Below are 20,224 nucleotides of genomic sequence, written 5' to 3' on the forward strand. Positions count from 1 at the left end.
CCCAACACTGGGAAACATCCATTCACACTCATACACTATGGACAATTTAGTCTACCCAATTCACCTGCACCACATGTCTTTGGACTTGTGGGCGAAACCGGAGCACCCGGAGGAAACCTGCACAAACACAGGGAAAATATGCGAACTCCACACAGAAATGCCAACTGACTCAGCTGAGACTCGAACCAGCAACCTTCTTACTGTGAGGCAACAGCACTACCTACTGTGCCACCACGTCACCTTACCATATTTTTAGAAAATTTTAATTTACTCCTCTGATAAATCTGATTTCTCAACAGCCATAATTTCGGTCTTCAGTGAAGCTGAGCGGCATATAAGACTAGAACTGATTTCCTAAACTCCAGACATCATTTTAATGGTGATTTGGTCATCAAGAAACAATCATTATTAACATCCATATTTCTTTTTTTATGGGCACAGGATGAATTTTGCAGGATCCACTGATGAACAGAAAGTTCAAAAGAACAGAGTGTCTTTGAAGTAGGTGAATGTAAAAATCTCTTTACTGTCACTTTTGATTAATTTAATGCATCCTTGCTGGCAGATGTAACTGATGATCTTCTCATCTGACCACCTGTGACTGGATCACCCGAGACTGATGGTAACAGTGGGTGTAAACAGGGCCAACACACAAGAAAACTGAATGACAGATTCTCATTTGCAAAGACTGCTGCACATTTGTGCTCCTTTATCTGATCTAAACCTCTTCAAACACAATTACCAGATGCTTGGATGAGAGGGCCATAAGCTGCCTTATGTTAAACCAGACACTTTTTATGACTCACTCTTGTTTTCGGTAACTGATTTTTACAAGATAAGCGCTTGACAACTGCGAAATCCTGCGAGAGTCTAAAATTGGACGCTTGGGATTCGACACCAACATAAGTGGTGCAACACTCACAAAATGTGCTAAACCATCTGTGCTTAAGGAACAGAGGTGAACAAACCAGTGCATAAACATTCAACGACTAATCCAGGTTTATGCTAGTACAGTACTAGGCTGGACTTAATTTTACTTAAGACTTACAAGGGGCTAGAAACATTCCTCAGTGATTGTGGTCCATATTGACATGATAGCACCATGAAGTTACTGCAGATTTGTTAGCCAGAACAGATGAGTCAAGGCAGGATGCTCCATGCATTCATGTAGTTAAAAGTCAACTTATAAAAGTTGCAGAGAAATCAAGACTCCTCAAAACAGGCAACCTTGCTCCAATCTCATTGTTTTGTTTTCTTTAAAACTGGTGAGCCAGTGTAAATTAGGCTCAGTTTGCTGTTTTAGCTCACATGAGTGGAATCCATGGTGCTCTACTGCTTCTGCAGCCCACCTGCTTCGAGCTTGGACATGTTGTGCTTTCAGTGATGAGTAGTTATTTGTGTTACTGGCCACTGGTCAGATCTGGCTACTCTCTTCTGACCTTTGGCATCAACAAGACATTTCCACACAGCAACTGGAAATGTTCTATTTTTCCACCAACTCTCTGCAAAGATGGCCGTACATGAAAATTCCAGTAGATCAGCTGTTTAAGAATATAACAATCAGATACTTAAATCTCCTTTTCAACATTCTGATGCTTTGATTTAACTTTGCAAACCAAGAGAAAAGGTGTAAATGCTGATTATCATTCATTCATTTAGTTTCTTTTTGGCTTAGTCCCTTTATTGACCAGGGATCACCACAGTGGAGTGAACCGTCAACTTATCTAGCATATGTTTTACATAGCGAATGCTCTTCCAGCTGCAACCCATCACTGGGAAACACCCATACACTTTCATTTACATACATACGTACAACTTAGCTTACCCAATTCACCTTTACCCACATGTCTTTGAATTTGTGAGGGAAACCGGAGAACCTGGAGGAAACCCATGCGAATGCGGGAAGAGCATGCAAATTCCACACAGAAATGCCAACTGACCCAGCCAAGGCTCGAACCAGCGACCTTCTTGCTGTAAGGAGACAGGACTACCCATTGCACCACCGCATCGCCAAGTAAAAGATGTTAATAATTAATAATATGTTAATAATTATTTACCCTTAAGTCGTTTCAGTGACCTGAAACCTTTGTTCATCTTCGAAACACAGATTAAGACATTTTAGATGAAATCTGAGAGCTCCCTTATCCTCCATAGACAGCAACAGTCCCAAGAAGTCCAGAAAACACTTCATGTTATTTCAGTTGTTCAAACGTAATCATATAAAGCTCTAAAAATACTGTAGTCACACCTCTGTTCTGCTATATCTTCCCTCATATTAGGTAATCAGGGTATATTTACATCAAGGTAGTATGATACAGATCTGGCCACACATGTAGTGCTGCAATTTGTCAAGCGCAGTCACGCGCTGTGCTGCAGCAGCAAAGGTCACCTAAAAAAATAAATGAATAAAAAATAATGCCATTTTGTGTAACCAGGTAGCGCAAGCTTTTCCATTGTCGGGCCAGCGCAAGCAAAAGCCCCCAGATCAAACAACCTGCCGAGTGGCGTGTTTCTGAAAATCATTGTTAGCCAACTTAGGTCCCAATTTCCATTGTGCTAATAAATAAATATAAGAGAAATAAAAAACATAGCCACTGGTCAGTTTAAGATATTCTATAAACACCTTATGGCTAGGAGTCTTTTTTTTTTTTTTTGCTTAAGATTGCTCTTATGTTTCCCTTTTAAATTTAAAGGTGTTCCATGACATAATAAAGTAGTTTTAATTTAATAAGTAATATTTCTTTGCTGCGTCCTCCTTGTTGTTTCAGTAATGCACAATAAACTTTACACCACATTAAAGACACAGCAGTAACTTGATGTATTTATTTTTATGCTTCTAGTGAAAAAACATTTAAACCCCTAGCAGCATTCAAGCTGGAGGCTAGTCAGAGCTACATTTTTAGATCGTGATTTTTAGTTGATCCACAGCATGTTGAAAATGTAGTTTTCAGTGAACAAACTATCATAAACAACATGACACAATTGTTAATACAATCATGATTAGTCTATTTAATTTCCTTTGCGCTTCTTCATGTGTGCGCTCCTATAATAGTTCAGTTTGTTTGCTATTTACATAACTGCCCACTGCTGGACATGTCTTTCTTGTCTTCGACCATTTTGTGTATTACAGCATAACACTGAAGCATTGCGTGTGTCATTCTCACAGGAATTCTAAGTGGTCACATCTGTATATTGCAATTAGTGTCACCAGTGTGTCATATAAGCAATGTCTGGCCAGTTATAAACACTCATCCTGATCTGATTTGGAAGACATTGGTGAACAAAGCTGTTTTTCCTTTTTTTTTTGCCATACAAAAAGTGTTTTTAGAGTTAGATAGGAAGTCATGTGAAGTCTCAACACATGTTTTGACAAGATTTTTTGTTCCTTTTCTGATTTTTTAATGTCTCACAATTGTTGCTTTTTATAAAATATATTAAATAGAGACCTTAAGATTCTGAAGATGTTCCGCAGATGAACAAAATTCTCAGGGGATTAGAACGTCATGAGGTATTAAAAGCAGTTACAATTTTTTACATTTGGGCAAACTGACCCTTTAATATAATGTATGGGCTCTGACATGTAGCCATTACAACTACCAGTTTTAGTGTCACACTGGAAACTACACCTTGCATCATAAATAAATAAACTACCTTAAAAATACTTTCAAAATTTGTTGGATAGTTAATGTATGCAGGTGGAACAACCATGTAGAACCCAATTAGAGAAAAGACTAAGATGAAATTTTACCATCACATAAACTGTATGTTGTATTGTATTATGAATCATCTCAAAATTCTAACAATTATTATGATGGTTTTAATATTAGTAATTGAGTTATACTATAAATTGTATTGTAATACAAACAGAAAGAGTTCAATCATACAGTAAGTTACGCTTCTCTGGTTCTACAACATATGAATGCCTCTCAATGAGTCCATTCATTTAGTGTGAAACCTCTGTCCTAAATAGGTTTGCGTTTCAGACTGTTGTGACTTCCCAAAAAGCCTGACTAAGTAAATGTTGTGGATGGATTTTTATTTAAGGAGAACATCCTTTCAGCCACCCTGGTGTGCTTTGTCAGCTGGATTTTCACCTCCCCGTCTGGAACAACAGATATCAAACCTGGCTGGGACTTTTCTGAGATTCTGAAGGGAACATTAATGATTAGCCTGCCTGATAATCAGAAGGACATGATGGAAGATTCTAATTAACCCGTTTGACCCTGGGAATGCATTTGTATTTAAGTACAAAAAAAGACATCCTGATTCTAAAGCAGCTGCTTAAATGAAAAGAAATGCTTTATGAAAGATTTAATATGCTCATGTTAAAGGCCTTCAGTTTGAAGCAAATGTGAGAAGAAAACTCTTAAACTAGGATAGAATAAAGTGTTTCATAATTATTAAAAGGGTAATAACTTTTAACATACAAACAGTTCATCAATAATCTATAGCACTGAAAATACATATTGCTGCAAATAAATATTGGATGTATTTTTATACATATAAAGAAAATACATATTGCATTAGTAGTCCATCCAAAACCAACCATTTTATTTCATACTGTAAATGCACTACTATTGATAAGCTTAGGAATAATTAGATTTGTAAATGAGTAAATAATATTTAAATAAATTTTAATAAAAAACACGTCTGGGGTAAGATGAAGGAGAAGGCATTGAAGATTCCAAGATTCCAAAAAATCTTAATGAACTCTGTGAACAACGCTTTTCTTGCCATTCCAGATGACTTTATTAAAGAGTCATTGCAGAGATGGATGGATGCAGTCGTCCAAGCTCATGGGAGTCATATACACAATGTTCATTGTTTTTTCACTGCACCATCACTTTATATTATATACTGTCTGTTAAGTGACAATACTTTTGTCTAAGCAAAGTCAGTCCTTACTGTCCTAACTAAATAATTAAAAAAGAAGGCATGATCATATCTTATTTTGATAAAATAATTGTAAGCCCCTTCTGATACCAAATGATCACCTAGAAGTCAGGTTATTGTTTGGTGCTCTTAAAACTTATTTTATATATATATATATAGTTACACAGTTGAAGTGAATTATTAGCCAGAGCAAGGAAATTTTCACAGTATGTCTGAAAATATATTTTCTTCAGGAGAAAGTCTTATTTGCTTTATTTTGCCTAGAATAAAAGCAGTTTTACATTTTTTCAGCACCATTTTAAGGACAAAATTATTAGCCCATTTAAGCAATTTTAGCTGAAAAGTAATTTAAAAGTGTTTTAACATACTTTCAACAGTACAGATTCCATAAATATTCTGAAACATTCTCTGTAAAACAGCAAAACAACATCATCTATGCACGGCTGCACATTAGGCACAGCTGCTGCGCTGGATCTGCCATAGGGGACATCCAGAGATGATGTTTTATGTTCATGTGCGCTGGCGTTTCCTTGCTGAGTGAAGGTGACCACACTGTTGGCTGACAACACGTCTCTCAGTTGCGTTTCTCTGTCTGATACTCAATCTGTTTCTGCTGCATGTGTGAACTCATCACCCCATACAACACTCTTCCCATCAGCCACCTCGCTTTCTAACTGTTTTACACCCTCCTTTCATTTACACCTCCTCTCCTGTCTTCACGCCCTCTTATTGCTTCATGTGTAACTTTCACTCACACCTTTTTAATCAAATTTTAGGACTTTTTTTTTAGAGAAACTCTTCAACATATTTCTTCTCATTAATCCTGCTATGACAGCACAGGAGAGAGAAAGACAAGTGATGACCAATTATCTCACACCGTGCTCTCGTTCTGACAGCTAACTATGCTCAGAAAATCAAAAATCACATCAAACGCTGCGTTAAAAAAACAGTCTGATGCACACTTATTTACAGTTTGATCGGCAGCATCAGCTAATTCCAAGTTATTAGATAGAAATGAGATCTCCTGAGATGCAGCCAATCAAATCTTGATTGACTTCCTGCATAATGCGGACTGACAGGTTGCCACATCGATGCTGATTCATACGGGTTAACCGAACTGCTGACATGTGCTCTATGAAAACAGCCCTCATAAATATGCATGGGTTCTCATGACCACACATTCATTATAAACCACGCATATGAAGAGAGCAAATCACAGGCGTCCTTTTGCGTTTGATCAGCATTCATCGTTAGTAGAGTCAACAACCAACATCAAAAAGAGCAATGAACACATTCTCATCACCGCCGATCATGTTCAGACTCTTCTCTCATGCTTTGACAGTCAGTACACATCAAAACAAAGCATGTTTCTGCTTTAAGAAGATGAGAGAAGTTGATGTAGAGTTCATGAAATATTAACAGATTTGTTTTTAAGCGTTAACCAGGTCGCTTTTGAATATTAAAATAATATCAATACACAACAATGAAAAAAACTATGCTCAAGTCTGCAAATTTTGACTTGCTGTGAATGTTTTAGTGATCATCAGCTGCAAAATGAGCTGTCAGTGTGATTTCATTGTTATTGCTGGAAGTTTTTTTAAACTATTATCGTTATTGATATCAGGATAATTATTAATAATATTATTATTATTTTCATTATTTTATACTTTTGAATTGCTTTACATTTTAATAGTTTAAGGTGATACAGTATTATATACAATACATATACAGTCAGGGTCTGTGTTGTAATTTATAGTACAAAAACCCAGTAATAAGTAATATATTCAGTGCTCGAAGATTGTATTGTATTGCACCTGAAATGGTATCATGGTGCAGTAAACGCCCACAATGTTTGCCCTGCCTTCAAGCTCTTCTGATTGGCCTATTGCACTAGAACTGAATACAAATGGCTTGTCAATATCAGCTGTTAATCACTCAGTCAACGCCTTGTGCCTTCAGATGACAAGTAAAGGGTTGTTGCTAGATTGGATCCGGTTGCGGCTGGAAGCTAACAAGATTTTTTTTTATTTAATAAATTTCCCATTTATTGTATTTTATTACCATCTACCCTCACCTCAACCCTAAACCCAACCGACACAGTAACGTAAAAACAGTAGATGTACCGAGTATCATTAATGCTATCTATTAAATTACCCAATAAATTGTATTTTTAAAGCCTACCCCCACCCCAACCCTAAACCACAATACAGTGAAAATATTCATTATTGTTATACAGTTTGATGAAAAAAGCTAATATATTCCTGCTATATATCCGACCGTCCACTTATCTGATCTAGACTTTACCTAGAAAGAGCTACAACAGTAAAAATGTAAAGCTCAGAAGATGAGAATGAAAACAACACTGACAGATTTTGTTTTAGAAACCACCTGAAGCTACAAATAATGCCACATCTGATTAGTGATCATGTGGTGAATGTTAATCCACCATTTGCACTGTTCGAAGAGTGGATAACAGACTTTCAGTGGGTTATGTCCGCTTTGAAAATGACTAAAGCATTCACTGAGACATTCACTGTAAAGCTGCAGAGACGGAGTTAGCAAGTAACAGTATTTGCCACATCTACACAATTGAATCGTGAGAGGTTCTGTTTAATCTTTCATTTAATTGTCAGGATTTTGTCAAAAAGGGCTTGCATTCACTAAGATTAAACTAATATTGCAGCTCATAAAAAAAGGTATTGTTATTAAGATAACGTATGCAAATAATAAGTTAAATGTTAATAGTAGCTGTGCTATATCAGACACAACCTGTGAGAACACCAGTTATTTTCATTATCTGTTAACATGGACACCCAAAAAAAAAACAAGCATTGCTCACGCTCTGCTCGCGTGTGCGGTGTGAAAGAGGCACAAGTTTCAGGTTAAGCAGTGCATGCAGGGCTGGTAGGTGGAACCATGTTTTTTTTTTTTTTTTTTTTTTTTTAGCTTTGATTAGTGCTGATTTCAAATGCAATGAATCTGTTAATATAAAACTCGAAGTAACGGTGCTCATAATTGGTGTGTGCGGCTAAATTTTGGCTATTGCTTCTCAGTTTTTTTAGGAAAAAAAAGTGCTACCAAGCAAAAAGGTTAAATTTGAGCCCTGATATTGTATAAGATATTATACCAAGTGAGCTGATTAACCCGTTTAATATTTTAGAGGTTCTCAGAAGCAGAAGCTGTCATATTTGAGTAAACTTTTATATATGAAAACTTGAACAAAAAATATTTTTGTATTCTTCTTTTGCAGCAATAACTCAAACAGCAAAGAAAAATTCCATTATTAAATAGAAAAAATATTGACTGAAGAGACAGTCCTAAGAGAGAAAGATCATTATTCAGCCATGAGTAAGTTCAATGTTGATTCAATTCAGTTATAACAAAAACAACGTCAATTTTGTTGGCTTCATCAGTTATTAAAAAAACCTAATAGTCTGTAAAGCAGCTCTCCAGAAGATAATCATTATCCAGCTCATCTTAGTTTATGATTTATTCTTGCTATGTTGACGGTAACAAAGGAATCTCGTATACAGAAATGAAGAGGTCAGGTTTTAGAAGATTCATAGATGTAGGGAGTCCATGCCTTAGAAGAGAGAGAGAAAGAGAAATGACAGACTTGGCCCTGTGCCTGGCCCTCAGGCCAGAAGCTTCAGTCCCTCTTTGCCCAAGAAGATAGAGCTCAAGTGAAGAGGAGTTAAAAGAAGCAAGAGTGAAAGAAGAAGACAGCCAGCATATGTTCCTGTCTTCTTTCATTCTGCCCTTGACTATATGACTTGGCAAAACCTAAGACATTCAGACTGACCGGAGCACATTTCAACCCGCACAGCACTACAGGCGTGGAGCTGGTGGGTCAGACCCCCAACCTTCAAACATCTCACCCACCACGAGCCGATGTCAATCTGCAACTGTGCGATATGCAAAACTTCCCTTATAATTGGAAGGTAGAGTTTGTGACGAAGAAGTAATTAGAGGTAATTAATTTTTGTAATTATTTTCCACCAACATATTAGAAGTGATTCACTTAGGCATGACAAATTGTTTCTCAAACTATTCAGAATCAACCTCACAACAACTCATTTTCAATTATTAATAATTCTGTTGATGTGGAAACACTATATAATTCTTGACAACTTTACCAGCCAAGGGAAAAGGGCAACGAAATGAACTCTATCAAGAGTCTAAATAAACATATTTTAGGAATTTTGTGCAGAATTTATCTATGTAAACGTTTAGGTTTTTGCTTTAAAAAATCTATACACCTATTTGGCAGGATTACTTATATTTTTGAAATAAATCTCTGTAACACTTTGTTAACACACATGATTCATTAGTTCATGTATTTACTGACATTAACCAAGACTGAATAATCTTGTAAAGATTAACTATAGTTCAGCAATGGCAAATGCATTATTAAAAATCAATGTTGTGCTTGTTAGCATTAGTTATTGCACACTGAGTTAACATGAACTAATGTTAAGTAACTAAAATAACATTAATGTTAACAAAGATAATTAAATACCATAATAAATGTATTACAAATTGTTTGTTCATGTTAGTAAATATATTAATGAACTAATGAGCCATTATTTTAAAGGTGTCATATATTGAATTGATTAAATAAGTTAATTGTTAATTGTTCTCTGATATCTACATAGTAGGTTTATGGCTTCAGTTAGTTAAAAAAAACTGCAGAAACAGTTTTATAAGCTCATTTATTACTCCATAAAATACCCATAGAATCAGAAGGTCCATAATAGACCATATATGGTTTGTGTCTTGAATATTGTTGAGCTCCGATCTGATGTGCCGCTCCTACAGACACACACACAGCATGATGTACTCTGAACACTGACAAATTTAAACCCATCACAGTAACGTTAACCTATTTTTATCAACAGATCTGTTGTGGATAAAGGCCAAAGAGAGTAATTGAGATGTATGGCAATGTATATTAAGTCAAATATTATATTATCAAATATTTCTAGTCAAAATAAACACAGCCAGGATTTAATATCAACCTCTGCATGAACATAGGACAGTTGGGCTGAGTGATTTGACACAATTCAGCAGTCTTCACTTGTTAGTTGAAACATACACATCGAATTTCACAATAAACACAATGGGCTCTATTTTGACGATCCATGGGCAAAGTGCAAAGTGCAGGGCGCAAATGCAATAAAGGCGCGTCCGAATCCACTTTTGCTAATATAAGGACGAAAAAATCTGCTTTGCGCCGTGGCGCACGGTCTAAAAGGGTTGAGCTCTTTTTCTTAGTAAGTTATAGGTGTGTTTTGAGAATAAACCAATCAGAGTCTGATCTCCCATTCCCTTTAATAGTCAGTCGCGCCATAGCACATTAGATATTTACATTACGGACTTTGTAAGTGAAAAAACTGAAACTGAGCATTTCATTAGCAAGAAAACAGTTAAACAGACCATCTACGGCATGAGAATGAGAGATGAGCCTCCTCGTTATTTACTTTCCAAGCTGAAACTAGCAAACAACAATTGCGTCGTGCCTTGAGCCACATTGCGCCGGGTGTATGATAGGGCCCAATAAGTTAAGAAAAGATGTACCTACCTTATGCCTCTTCAGATTGGAGATTATTAAATGTATAATCTGTAAATCTTGCAAAATAAACTTTGTCAATTTGAGGCCAGTTTGAATATGCCTCATGCTGTTGTTGCCCAGTAACGCAGAGTAAATAAATTGCTGATCTTGTTTTCAAAATAAAAGTCCAACTTACATAGTAAGTAAAATGTAAACTTTAAAATAATGAAGGGGGAAATAATCATTGTTGTCTCACTAGAAAATGTTTTTGCTTATCAAACGCAGCATGAGACATGCATTTTAATGATCTTTATTTCTGATCTCAGAGCTTAATGACATGGCTGCTCGTCAGGTCTGGATAAATTACCTTAAGCAGGCATACAGGCAAACGAGGAGGGCTTGGCACGTAAGTCTTGTAACAGTTTGTTTTGACTTCTAATTGGACTGTTGTCCACCAGGGTTTAACACTCATGGAATTTACATGAGAATAGGAAACAGTGGTGTCTGAGGCTCACAGTATGCCTATTTCCATATACTGATCTTCTAATATTCTACTATGCCTTCCTATACCCACATTTTTATTCTAGGGCACCTTTAAAGTCTTACCAAAATCTCTTTTGCTCACCTAAATAACTATTACAAACACACACATTTTTTTCTTATAATTAGTGTTTTTCTTATAATTAGTGTTTTCAGGATACGTTGATGAACAGAATGTTTAAAGGAAAAAGAGATATCTTGATGATTCGTATTAAAACAATTTTGGTTTGAGCAATACTCATGGAAAGATGTATTCTGCAAGACACCAATACAATGGCATAATATTTTACAAAACTATATATTTAAAATAAAACGGCGCAAAGTAAAAGAGTATGGGGGATTAATATTATATTTGTGCTTTAAAGATGCACAATTTTGCACAGTGCACGACCCACTTTACACTTTTCATTTTGCTAATGTTTGAGGCTTCTTTTAGAGGCATGCTCTGATAGCGATCACATGCAAAGTGATAAAACATAATTAATAAACTGTAACCTGCCAAACTGATTAGTGCGCTGATTTGCATTACCCACCACTGTCAATTATCACCCATATTTGGCAGGTTAGTGGGTGTTAATTTCAAACCCTGTACGTGTAAGATGTAAATGTATTTTGCTAAATCCTCATATTGTTAGCATGCAATAAAGAACAACTTTTTTTTTTTCAAGAACAACTGCAATACTATTCACTAGAAATGTTGCAGCAGTGAAGGCAGACTTTCCATTGAGAGTCATGTTTAAATTCGGTGTCTATTCTCTTTGATTATTGTTCCGGCTGGAACATCACAGCCTTGTAAATCTGAACAAGGTGCAAATGAAAGTACCCACTTCTGCACAGGAAAGCAACAATAAACCCAGACTCACCTTGGGAAGCTGAAAGTAACTTCTTAGGTGCCGATGTTTCTTGGTGGCTCACTTTCAATGCCGCGCTGCTAGAAACTCCTTCTGCACTAGATGAAAACTTGAATTTGATGACACATTTCCCAGAATTTGTCTGTGAAAACATTTCAAAACTTTCCTTTAATGGACTGTACTCAGGAGTTTACCAGATGTTAAGTGCTTTAAGTTATTTCCTTCAACTGTTCAACCTAGTTTTGTGTAGATTACACAAGAACACCTTCCACAGTGCCAAGTTGTAGAAAAACCCTTTGCCTTAACTCTCACAAAAAAGTATTCTAGATCACATTAGTAAGACACTGTTTGTTTTCTTGCTTCATTTAATGGCAATTAATTCCTTTTTAAACAAGTTGCAGTACAACTCAGGTTCTCAGAGAGACTGAAATTAAAAGACTTAGTGTTGACTATATTGCATTCAACAATTAGGATGCAGCACACAAGAGTAAATAACAAAGCTTTGTGTTGATTATTTATAGCCTTTCAGCAAAATTACCCATTTAATTTTCAGCATGTCACAGCATTGTCCAAGTGTTATTAAAATGCAAAACTGTTACCCAACCATGGCGCTGGGCATTTACTCCCTAAAGTCCTGAAGGCGCTAGTCTATCAAAACGCTGCTTCAAAGAAGTTACTAAAGTACTGTATGTTTGTTTTCTGACCAATAGTACAGTACATAAAGTAAGTGAAGTCAGGACTCCAAAAATTGGTATATATGCTCTTTATTCAAAGATGCTGACGTTATATCTGGAGATTTGTTCTGTTCCATTTGCACAAGTGCAGTTTTCTTTTAAAATGGCGTTTTAGAAAGAAAACACTCCTCATCCAGACAGGCATTTTTATTGCAATTCAGAATAGCAATCTCTTTCTTTGCATAGTAAAATGCATGATATGTGACCATTCACACTCACTTATTATTTGGTGGAATTCGTACTTACAGACTTCAGCTTGTGTAATGATCATATAACAGAGGTTTCATGAATCAGGAACAATACAGAATGGTCCAGAAGACCAATCAGGGAGTATTTGTGAATAGCCATATTTCATCCATCTATATTAGTGGTGCCCAGACTTTTTTGTATCAAGGGCCAAAAATCAGATATCACTGAGAGCCATGGGCCGGAGGTAAATATACCAAACTCTATTACATTAAAGTTGCCATGGGTAATTTTTTTCATAATATTTTAAAATCAATAGAACACATTACTTTAAATGGTATTAACTAATGCAGTATAACTTTGTAAATGACAGTGGAGTTCAATTCTGAATAAACTAGTCAGGTGGAATCTGCTTTTGACCTGATTTGATCACCAAAGTCTCTGTATTGTCGGGTGACAGTATGTACATTTAAACAAAATCTGATTAACTTACACCATTTAATTGAAAATTAATTAAATTGCTTTTAACAAAACAAACAAAGAATTGGTTACAAAAACTTTTCATTTTTACCATGGTAAAAAAAAAATATATATTTTTTTTTTAAAAGTTTACCATGGGCCAACTTTGGTCCATGGGCCCTACTTTAGGCATTTCTGGTCTTTATACAGAAACTGAACATCAGCATTTACAAACTAAATGTGATCTTTATCATTTATAAAATGCTGCATTTTTGCATATTAAAAATGCGTAGTTTTGACGTCAGGTGTAACCATAACAAAATGGATGTGTTTTAAAACAAAAAACGAACTAGTGTATACAGCATCTTGGCATATTAAATAGTTCCATTTGAATAGTAAAACTTGTGTATGTGTTGTGTGTAGCAGGTAATATGGATTATAAATGGAGGTGTGGCTTGAGGACTATAAAGATTACTATAGTTGGAATGAAAGCTAAGTGTCTTGTTTATGGCCAGCGGAAATAGATTGATGCTCCAATTTTTGTGCAAGGAGTTCGCATGTGCCTTTCTATTGGCCCATTGAGACTGATATGCATGATTTGAACAACAAATTAAAGTGTGTGATTGTTTTTGTTAAGCATAATAAATGTTTCACTGTGCATTTTGACGGAAACTAAGGGATGCTTCCATTGTTTGCATGCGAGGCATTCACATGTGGAATCTATTGGATCATTGAGAGCGGTACGAGGAATTTAAGTAAGGAATTTTAATGTGTGTTTGTTTCTTTAACATAATAAAAATGTTTAATTGTGCATTTCAGCTCTGTGGAGCCCGTTTGTTTCTCTTGTTTTGTTTTGCATTTGTTCGATTAATTTTGGTTTGGTTATTTTGTCTAGTTATTTTTGTCATGTCTATTTTTGGTTGTTTATTATTTAATGTTTATTTCACATGATTGGTATGTCTAATGAATTGACAATGTTTTGTGTGTGCGTGTGTTCCCTAGGTTTAAAAGCTCAATCTCTATTTGCTGTGATATACAGTTCTGTAAGCAACCAATAAATCTTTACAAGTCTGTTCATAAAATAGCTGAGTTTTTGGTGGGTGTTGAAAGTCAGGGTGGGCCCTATAATGTGTATTTCAACTGTTTCATTTGTAATAACACAAGGAAATACACAGTTGCTGAGGAATACTCAGGAGAATGCCTGCTAATCAAATACACAGGCAAAATCAATTAAATATTAATAAGTCATTATAGTGTAGTCAATATATACTTTATTTCCTGGGAGCTTTTTGCTTTTCTGTGCATTGTTTTCCGATAGTACAATAAAACATATACTGTAATGAGCTATAATTTACCTTTTTGTCAAATAAACACATTTTTTTGCTTTTTCTTCTTCGAAAAATAACACATTTTTGTTATTTTGATGGTTAAATTAAACTTGTATGGAAATTAAAAGATAATATTGGGCTAATGCTACTACTAGACATGATATTTTTTCCAAACACTTTTTCCTCCCTGGACAAAGACATAACTCAGCCTTTAAGCATGCTAAAATACAACATGAAGACAATATTGATCCTTATTCTTTCACTCAAACCCAAACAAGCATGACCTCTAAAAAGTGAAATCCTCACACATTCAAACTAAGCGTATTCAATGCCGCTGATGGAGCATTTATTGTAACTAAAGTCTGGGAAAGTTGCCATGGTGAAAGAGCCACAGAAACTGCAGCCCGCAATTTCCTAATCATGTTAATCGACTATAATATGACAGCAGTACAATAGACGAGACAGATAACAGTTAGTTATGAGTGTGGACAGAATCGGCACGTTGTTGAGACATTCCTGTTCAACTGGCCTTCAAATAAAATAAAAAAATGTTCAGGAGCGTCTGGAGAACAGGATGAGTTTGTTAATGACAGGTAATGAAGAACATCATGTAATAATGTTGTTTGGTACTTATTATACCTAAGACGTGCGTGCTGAAATGAGACGCATATTAAGATCTAGTTGTCAGGGTCTGGCAGGTTTCAGATCTCCGTTAATTTTTTTTTTTTACATATAATGCCATTTTCAAATTATCCAGTTTTCCATGTAAAGTATGATAGCAACTGACTGTTCCTAGGTCAGGCTGAACACATTACCTCAGATTTCAGAATGAATTTGTTCATGGTTGCAGTGCACATGTTCAGATTTAGCAGTCTTCAAATATGAATATTTAATGTGAGATATGTTTGCATTTTACATAGTTTTGTTTTTAGCAACGGCTAAATGTATTGGCATTTTCATATTTTTCACAATGTTGCTCTTCTATAAAAAGCTTCATTGTGCAAGCAAATTGCATGAAGAAAAGACTAAATAGCACCTTTCAGCTCAATCATGCAGTGTTTTTTGCTTGGCACGTATCGTCATGCCTTTAAATGGTTTGGTTCCTATTCAGCTCATACTGTGATGGAGGAAAACAAAACAACCAGTGTGACATTGAAGGATTACTGAAAATTTTAGTTTAGTTTCAGCAGATCTACAATAAATAAGTTAATGAAGAGCAAATATATTGCAGTTCAAAAGTTTGAGGTGAGCAAAACAAATTTAAGAAATAATTATATTCAGCAAATTTTATTTCATTTTAGGAATTTGCTGTAAGATCACATGACATGGGTGACACGGTGGCTCAGTGGTTAGCACTGTCGACTCACAGCAAGAAGGTCAGGCACGGCTGGGTCAGTTGGTATTTCTCTGTGTAATTATCATGTTCTCCCCGCGTTCACATGGGTTTCCTCTGCGTGCTTCTGTTTCCCCCACAGTTGAAAAACATGCCGGATAGGTGAGTTTAATAGACTAAATTGGCCGTAGAGTATGTGTGTGAATGAGTGTGTATGGGTGTTTCCCAGTACTGGTTTGCAGCTAGAAGGGCATTTACTGTGTAAAACATATACTAGATAAGTTGGCTGTTGGCGACCAGTGATGAATAAAGAGACTAAGCCTAAGAGCTTTAAAGTTTTCGCATTCTATAGCAAACAGTATGGCTGCGTCCGAAACCGCATACTTCCATACTATATAGTACGCCAAAATCAGTATGCGAGCCGAGTAGTATGTCCGAATTCATAGAATTCGAAAATCAGTATGCGAGAAGTACCTGGATGACTTACTACTTCCAGCGAGATTCCGGAGTGCGCATCCCATGCATGCTGCGCTATCCCATGATGCCCCGCGAGCGAATTCATGAATGGAAGTAAAGCGACGCAACTGACGCAAGTAGGTCACGTGACCATGACAAAATGGCGGATGTAGTACGTCCGAATTCCATTCATACTTTTCACATTCATACTGTATAGAACGTACTTTTCTAACGGCCGAGCAGTACGTTTAAATTGAAATGCAGTACCTACTGAGTAGTAGGCGGTTTCGGACGCAGCCTATGTGTGTAACATTTTTTTTTTTAAATAAAAAGTATTAAAATGTAAACAACTTATAAAAAACATCCCATCATGTAAACTAGTTGTCATTTAATAAGAATATGTCAATAACTCAATTTTGACAAAAATGTAAGATAGAACCTTATAATTCTAAGGTAATGATTTATTGGTTTAATTTATTTTAAAAAGACTACTCATTTTCACTACCAATCAACCCGATTTCTATATTTTTATTGTATTAAAAATAATGATGATGCTATTGCATTGTTTGATTTATTAACTGACAACAAATTAGAGAAATTTTTTGACATATTTTTAATTATCATTATCATTATTTACTTGTTTATTTAGTTAGTAATTTTTTTAAATGATCAAAAAGTAATATTATAAAAATGTATATAACAGTTACTATAATGAAAAAATATTATTATTATTATTATTTGCATTTTTTATTAGTTTTTAATGTAACAGTAAAACTATAAAAATAATACATATGGTTGTTTTCAAACATTCATGTGGGTTTTAACAGCAAAATAAGCCACTCCAAGAACCAGAAAATTCTCGTATAGTGCAAGAATTTTTTTTAAAACTGTGAATCAGATTTAATTATTTAATTAATTTATAATGAATTTTTAATTAATTTATAATTATTTAAATTAAGATTTAATATATAAAATCATAACAGTCCTTACAATGTGATTAGAAATGACTATGGTTAATGGCTAACTAATAACATTTCATATACTGATTTCTTATTTATTTTTGGCTAGATATGGAGCCTGGAAAGTAAATATTACAAACATTATATAATTGTGAGTGCAACAAAATAAAACAATTAGATGACAATAAATAAAATGTATTCAATAAAGTGCATATACAGTTAAAGTCAGAATTATTATCCCTCCTGTGAATTTTTTTTTCTTTTTCAAATATTTCCCGAAATGATGTTTAACAGAGCAAGAACATTTTCATCTTTATTTCTCACTCATCATCATGTGTCAAGCAATTATTGTTTGTTATTTTAAACTACTCTTCAGCATTTTGATCTCTCTCTCTCGATTCGCACTTTGGTTATAAATCTATACTGAATTGTTCGGGAAGCCTTTTACCAATTAGCTGTAAAAACTCCAGAGCGATATAAGCCAAATGCACTTCTTTTGTCTTCCGTCTTAATCAGCACCACGAATGCTACAAAAAAGTCATGTTTCTTTTAGCACTCTGCCCTTAATGTATAATTACATAATTAGTCTGCCACCATTAATTTAATTGCAACCTTCTGATTAGAGGCATTGCATAAGGACTGTAAAACAATGCGTTATGTGACTGTCATTCCAGCGTGTGTTTGTGTGTGGTCCATCATTACCTGGTGTGTGCTTGTGGTGTAGACCATGACAGCCCAAGGGTTCGGGAAAGAGTCGCCCTGCAGGTTGAGGCACACGTTTTCTCCGGGACCCTCAGGATCCCAAAACAGACTCCAGGCACACCAGCGCACACACTGCATAAACGCTGCTCTGGGCACAGCTGTGGATGTCAGCTAGTGAAATGGAGAGAAGAGAAAGAATGTCGGGAAGAGATATTTTGCTCTGTTTGTCCTGAAATAGCACCGTCTGATGTCTCAAGGTATCGGAACAGAGTGTTGCTCTTTGAATGGAACTAACTTGTGTGGATGGGTTGAAGTAAATTTCACAATTGCTTGGAACAAAATGAAGAAGTAAACTTTTTTCAGACTGTTAAAATGTGGAAAAGACAGAAAATAAAAGCAATTAAATATATTTAAAGTATTTATAATGTATAAATCTTTATATGCAGACATTTATTTATGTTAACACTTATTAAAGGGGTGGTCCACTTTGATATCATATTTTAAACTTTAGTTGATGTGTAACGTAGCTGTGTGAACATAAATAACATCTCTGAATGTAATACGCTCAAAGTTCAATGAAAAGGGAGACATTGGCTTTTACAGAGTTAGCTTAGAAAAGCCTACAGCAAATAAAGTATAGTGACTACAAAAAAAGTACATTCAGGTTATTCAGATCCTAACGCTTCAGGTTACGGGCATTATCCACACGCATCCACCTTGCGCAGTGAAGAGGTGTGGCCAGAGGCACTGTATTGTTATAGCAGAGAAAGCGCTGCTTTCCACAGAAAAGTTTCCACAGAACGTATTCTGTTTCTGTATTTGGGCTTCCAAAGGACACAGCACAAAGACAGAAGTGCTTACAATTTCATTTTAATTATGTTTCAGAGAATTAGAAAAACAGGTATAGCTAGCATTTGACACAGGACAGCTTCCAAAATCTCTCCCAGTTCAGTACTGGATTCGGCTAAAAAATTCCTTAAAGCAGCTCCAACCTTAAAAGACAACACTGTGGATTATGAGCCACAACATGTATTTTTATTTGTTAAAATTGATCTATGAAATCCATAGTGTTTAGCGTTAACGGTATGTTGTAGCAAGGATGTAAATAAGGATGTAAACAACGGGAAATGCTGTTTGGCACAATTAAGCTACAAATTCATATTTATCCATCAAACCGCTACAAACAGCCCCAATCTTCAGCAGCGCTGCAGTGTCTCTCTATGCGGCCTCATTCCGTGCGTTCCACATCTCAAATAATAAACTGGCAAAAGATGTGAGCGTTTCATATTACTGACAAATGCTTATTGCGAATATGTGAGAGACACTTGTCAGATTTTATTCCTGTCTGATTCAGGCCTAAACTCATACAGCTAAAAGCTACTCTGACTAACAGTATTTACATAGCGCAAAAGCGTGTGCTTGTAGTGGTGTGACGCTTTTCCTGGTGACATGGAGCCGATCCACGAATCACAGCACATTATGTAAGCTGATCAATCAAAGCCTTTCGGAGGAACTGGGAAAAATTAAAAATTGTTTTCATGTTAGCAGAGTAGCTGTATACAATTACAGAAAGATATATATATAAAAAATAATAATATGATATATATATATATATTTTTTTTTACAAATGAAGCATGAGCACATATTGTTTTGCCTCTTATAAACACAACCAAGTTTTAGAAATACACTCTGGACCACCCCTTTAATACTAAGAATAAAATAGAAAATTATAATTTTTTCAATAAATACATTCTTTCTTTGGTCATTTCTACACAAATATTTATAATGTAATTAAGTACAGGAGTACATATTATTAAGTACACAAAATAGCAATAAAAATAATTTTAAATAAAAAAAAAATGAGAAATAGTGTTTTAAATCTGGTTTATACTTGACAATATTTTTATAAATGTATTATGCCTAACATTAATATTAATAATAATAATAATTATTATTCTTATTATTAAGGCGACGCAGTGGCGCAGTAGGTAGTGCTGTCACCTCACAGCAAGAAGGTCACTGGGTCGCTGGTTCAATCCTCGGCTTAGTTGGTGTTTCTGTGGCGTTTGCATGTTCTCCTTGTGTTCGCGTGGGTTTCCTCCGGGTGCTCCGGTTTCCCCCACAGTACAAAGACGGTACAGGTGAATTGGGTAAGCTAAATTGTCCGTAGTGTATGAGTGTGTGTGTGTGTGTGTGTGAATGTGTGTGGATGTTTCCCAGAGATGGGTTGCA

General features: G+C 35.4%; 1 protein-coding gene across 8 annotated transcripts in view; it reads right to left on the bottom strand.

Moving 5' to 3' along the window:
- Positions 1–20,224, bottom strand: part of nphp4 (nephronophthisis 4) — a 284,225-nt gene that overhangs the window by 100,989 nt on the left and 163,012 nt on the right. For all 8 annotated transcript variants that reach the window (XM_087264575.1, XM_087264571.1, XM_087264574.1 and 5 more), the window contains exons 9-10: positions 17,993–18,163; positions 11,848–11,977 (exon numbers count right to left, since the gene is read on the bottom strand). In XM_087264575.1, the coding sequence (XP_087120701.1) occupies positions 11,848–11,977; positions 17,993–18,163 (301 nt within the window). The remainder of the gene's footprint in view (positions 1–11,847; positions 11,978–17,992; positions 18,164–20,224) is intronic.

This window comes from Danio rerio, chromosome 8 (genome assembly GCF_052040795.2).
Source record: "Danio rerio strain M-AB ecotype USA chromosome 8, GRCz13ab, whole genome shotgun sequence".
NCBI lineage: Eukaryota > Metazoa > Chordata > Actinopteri > Cypriniformes > Danionidae > Danio > Danio rerio.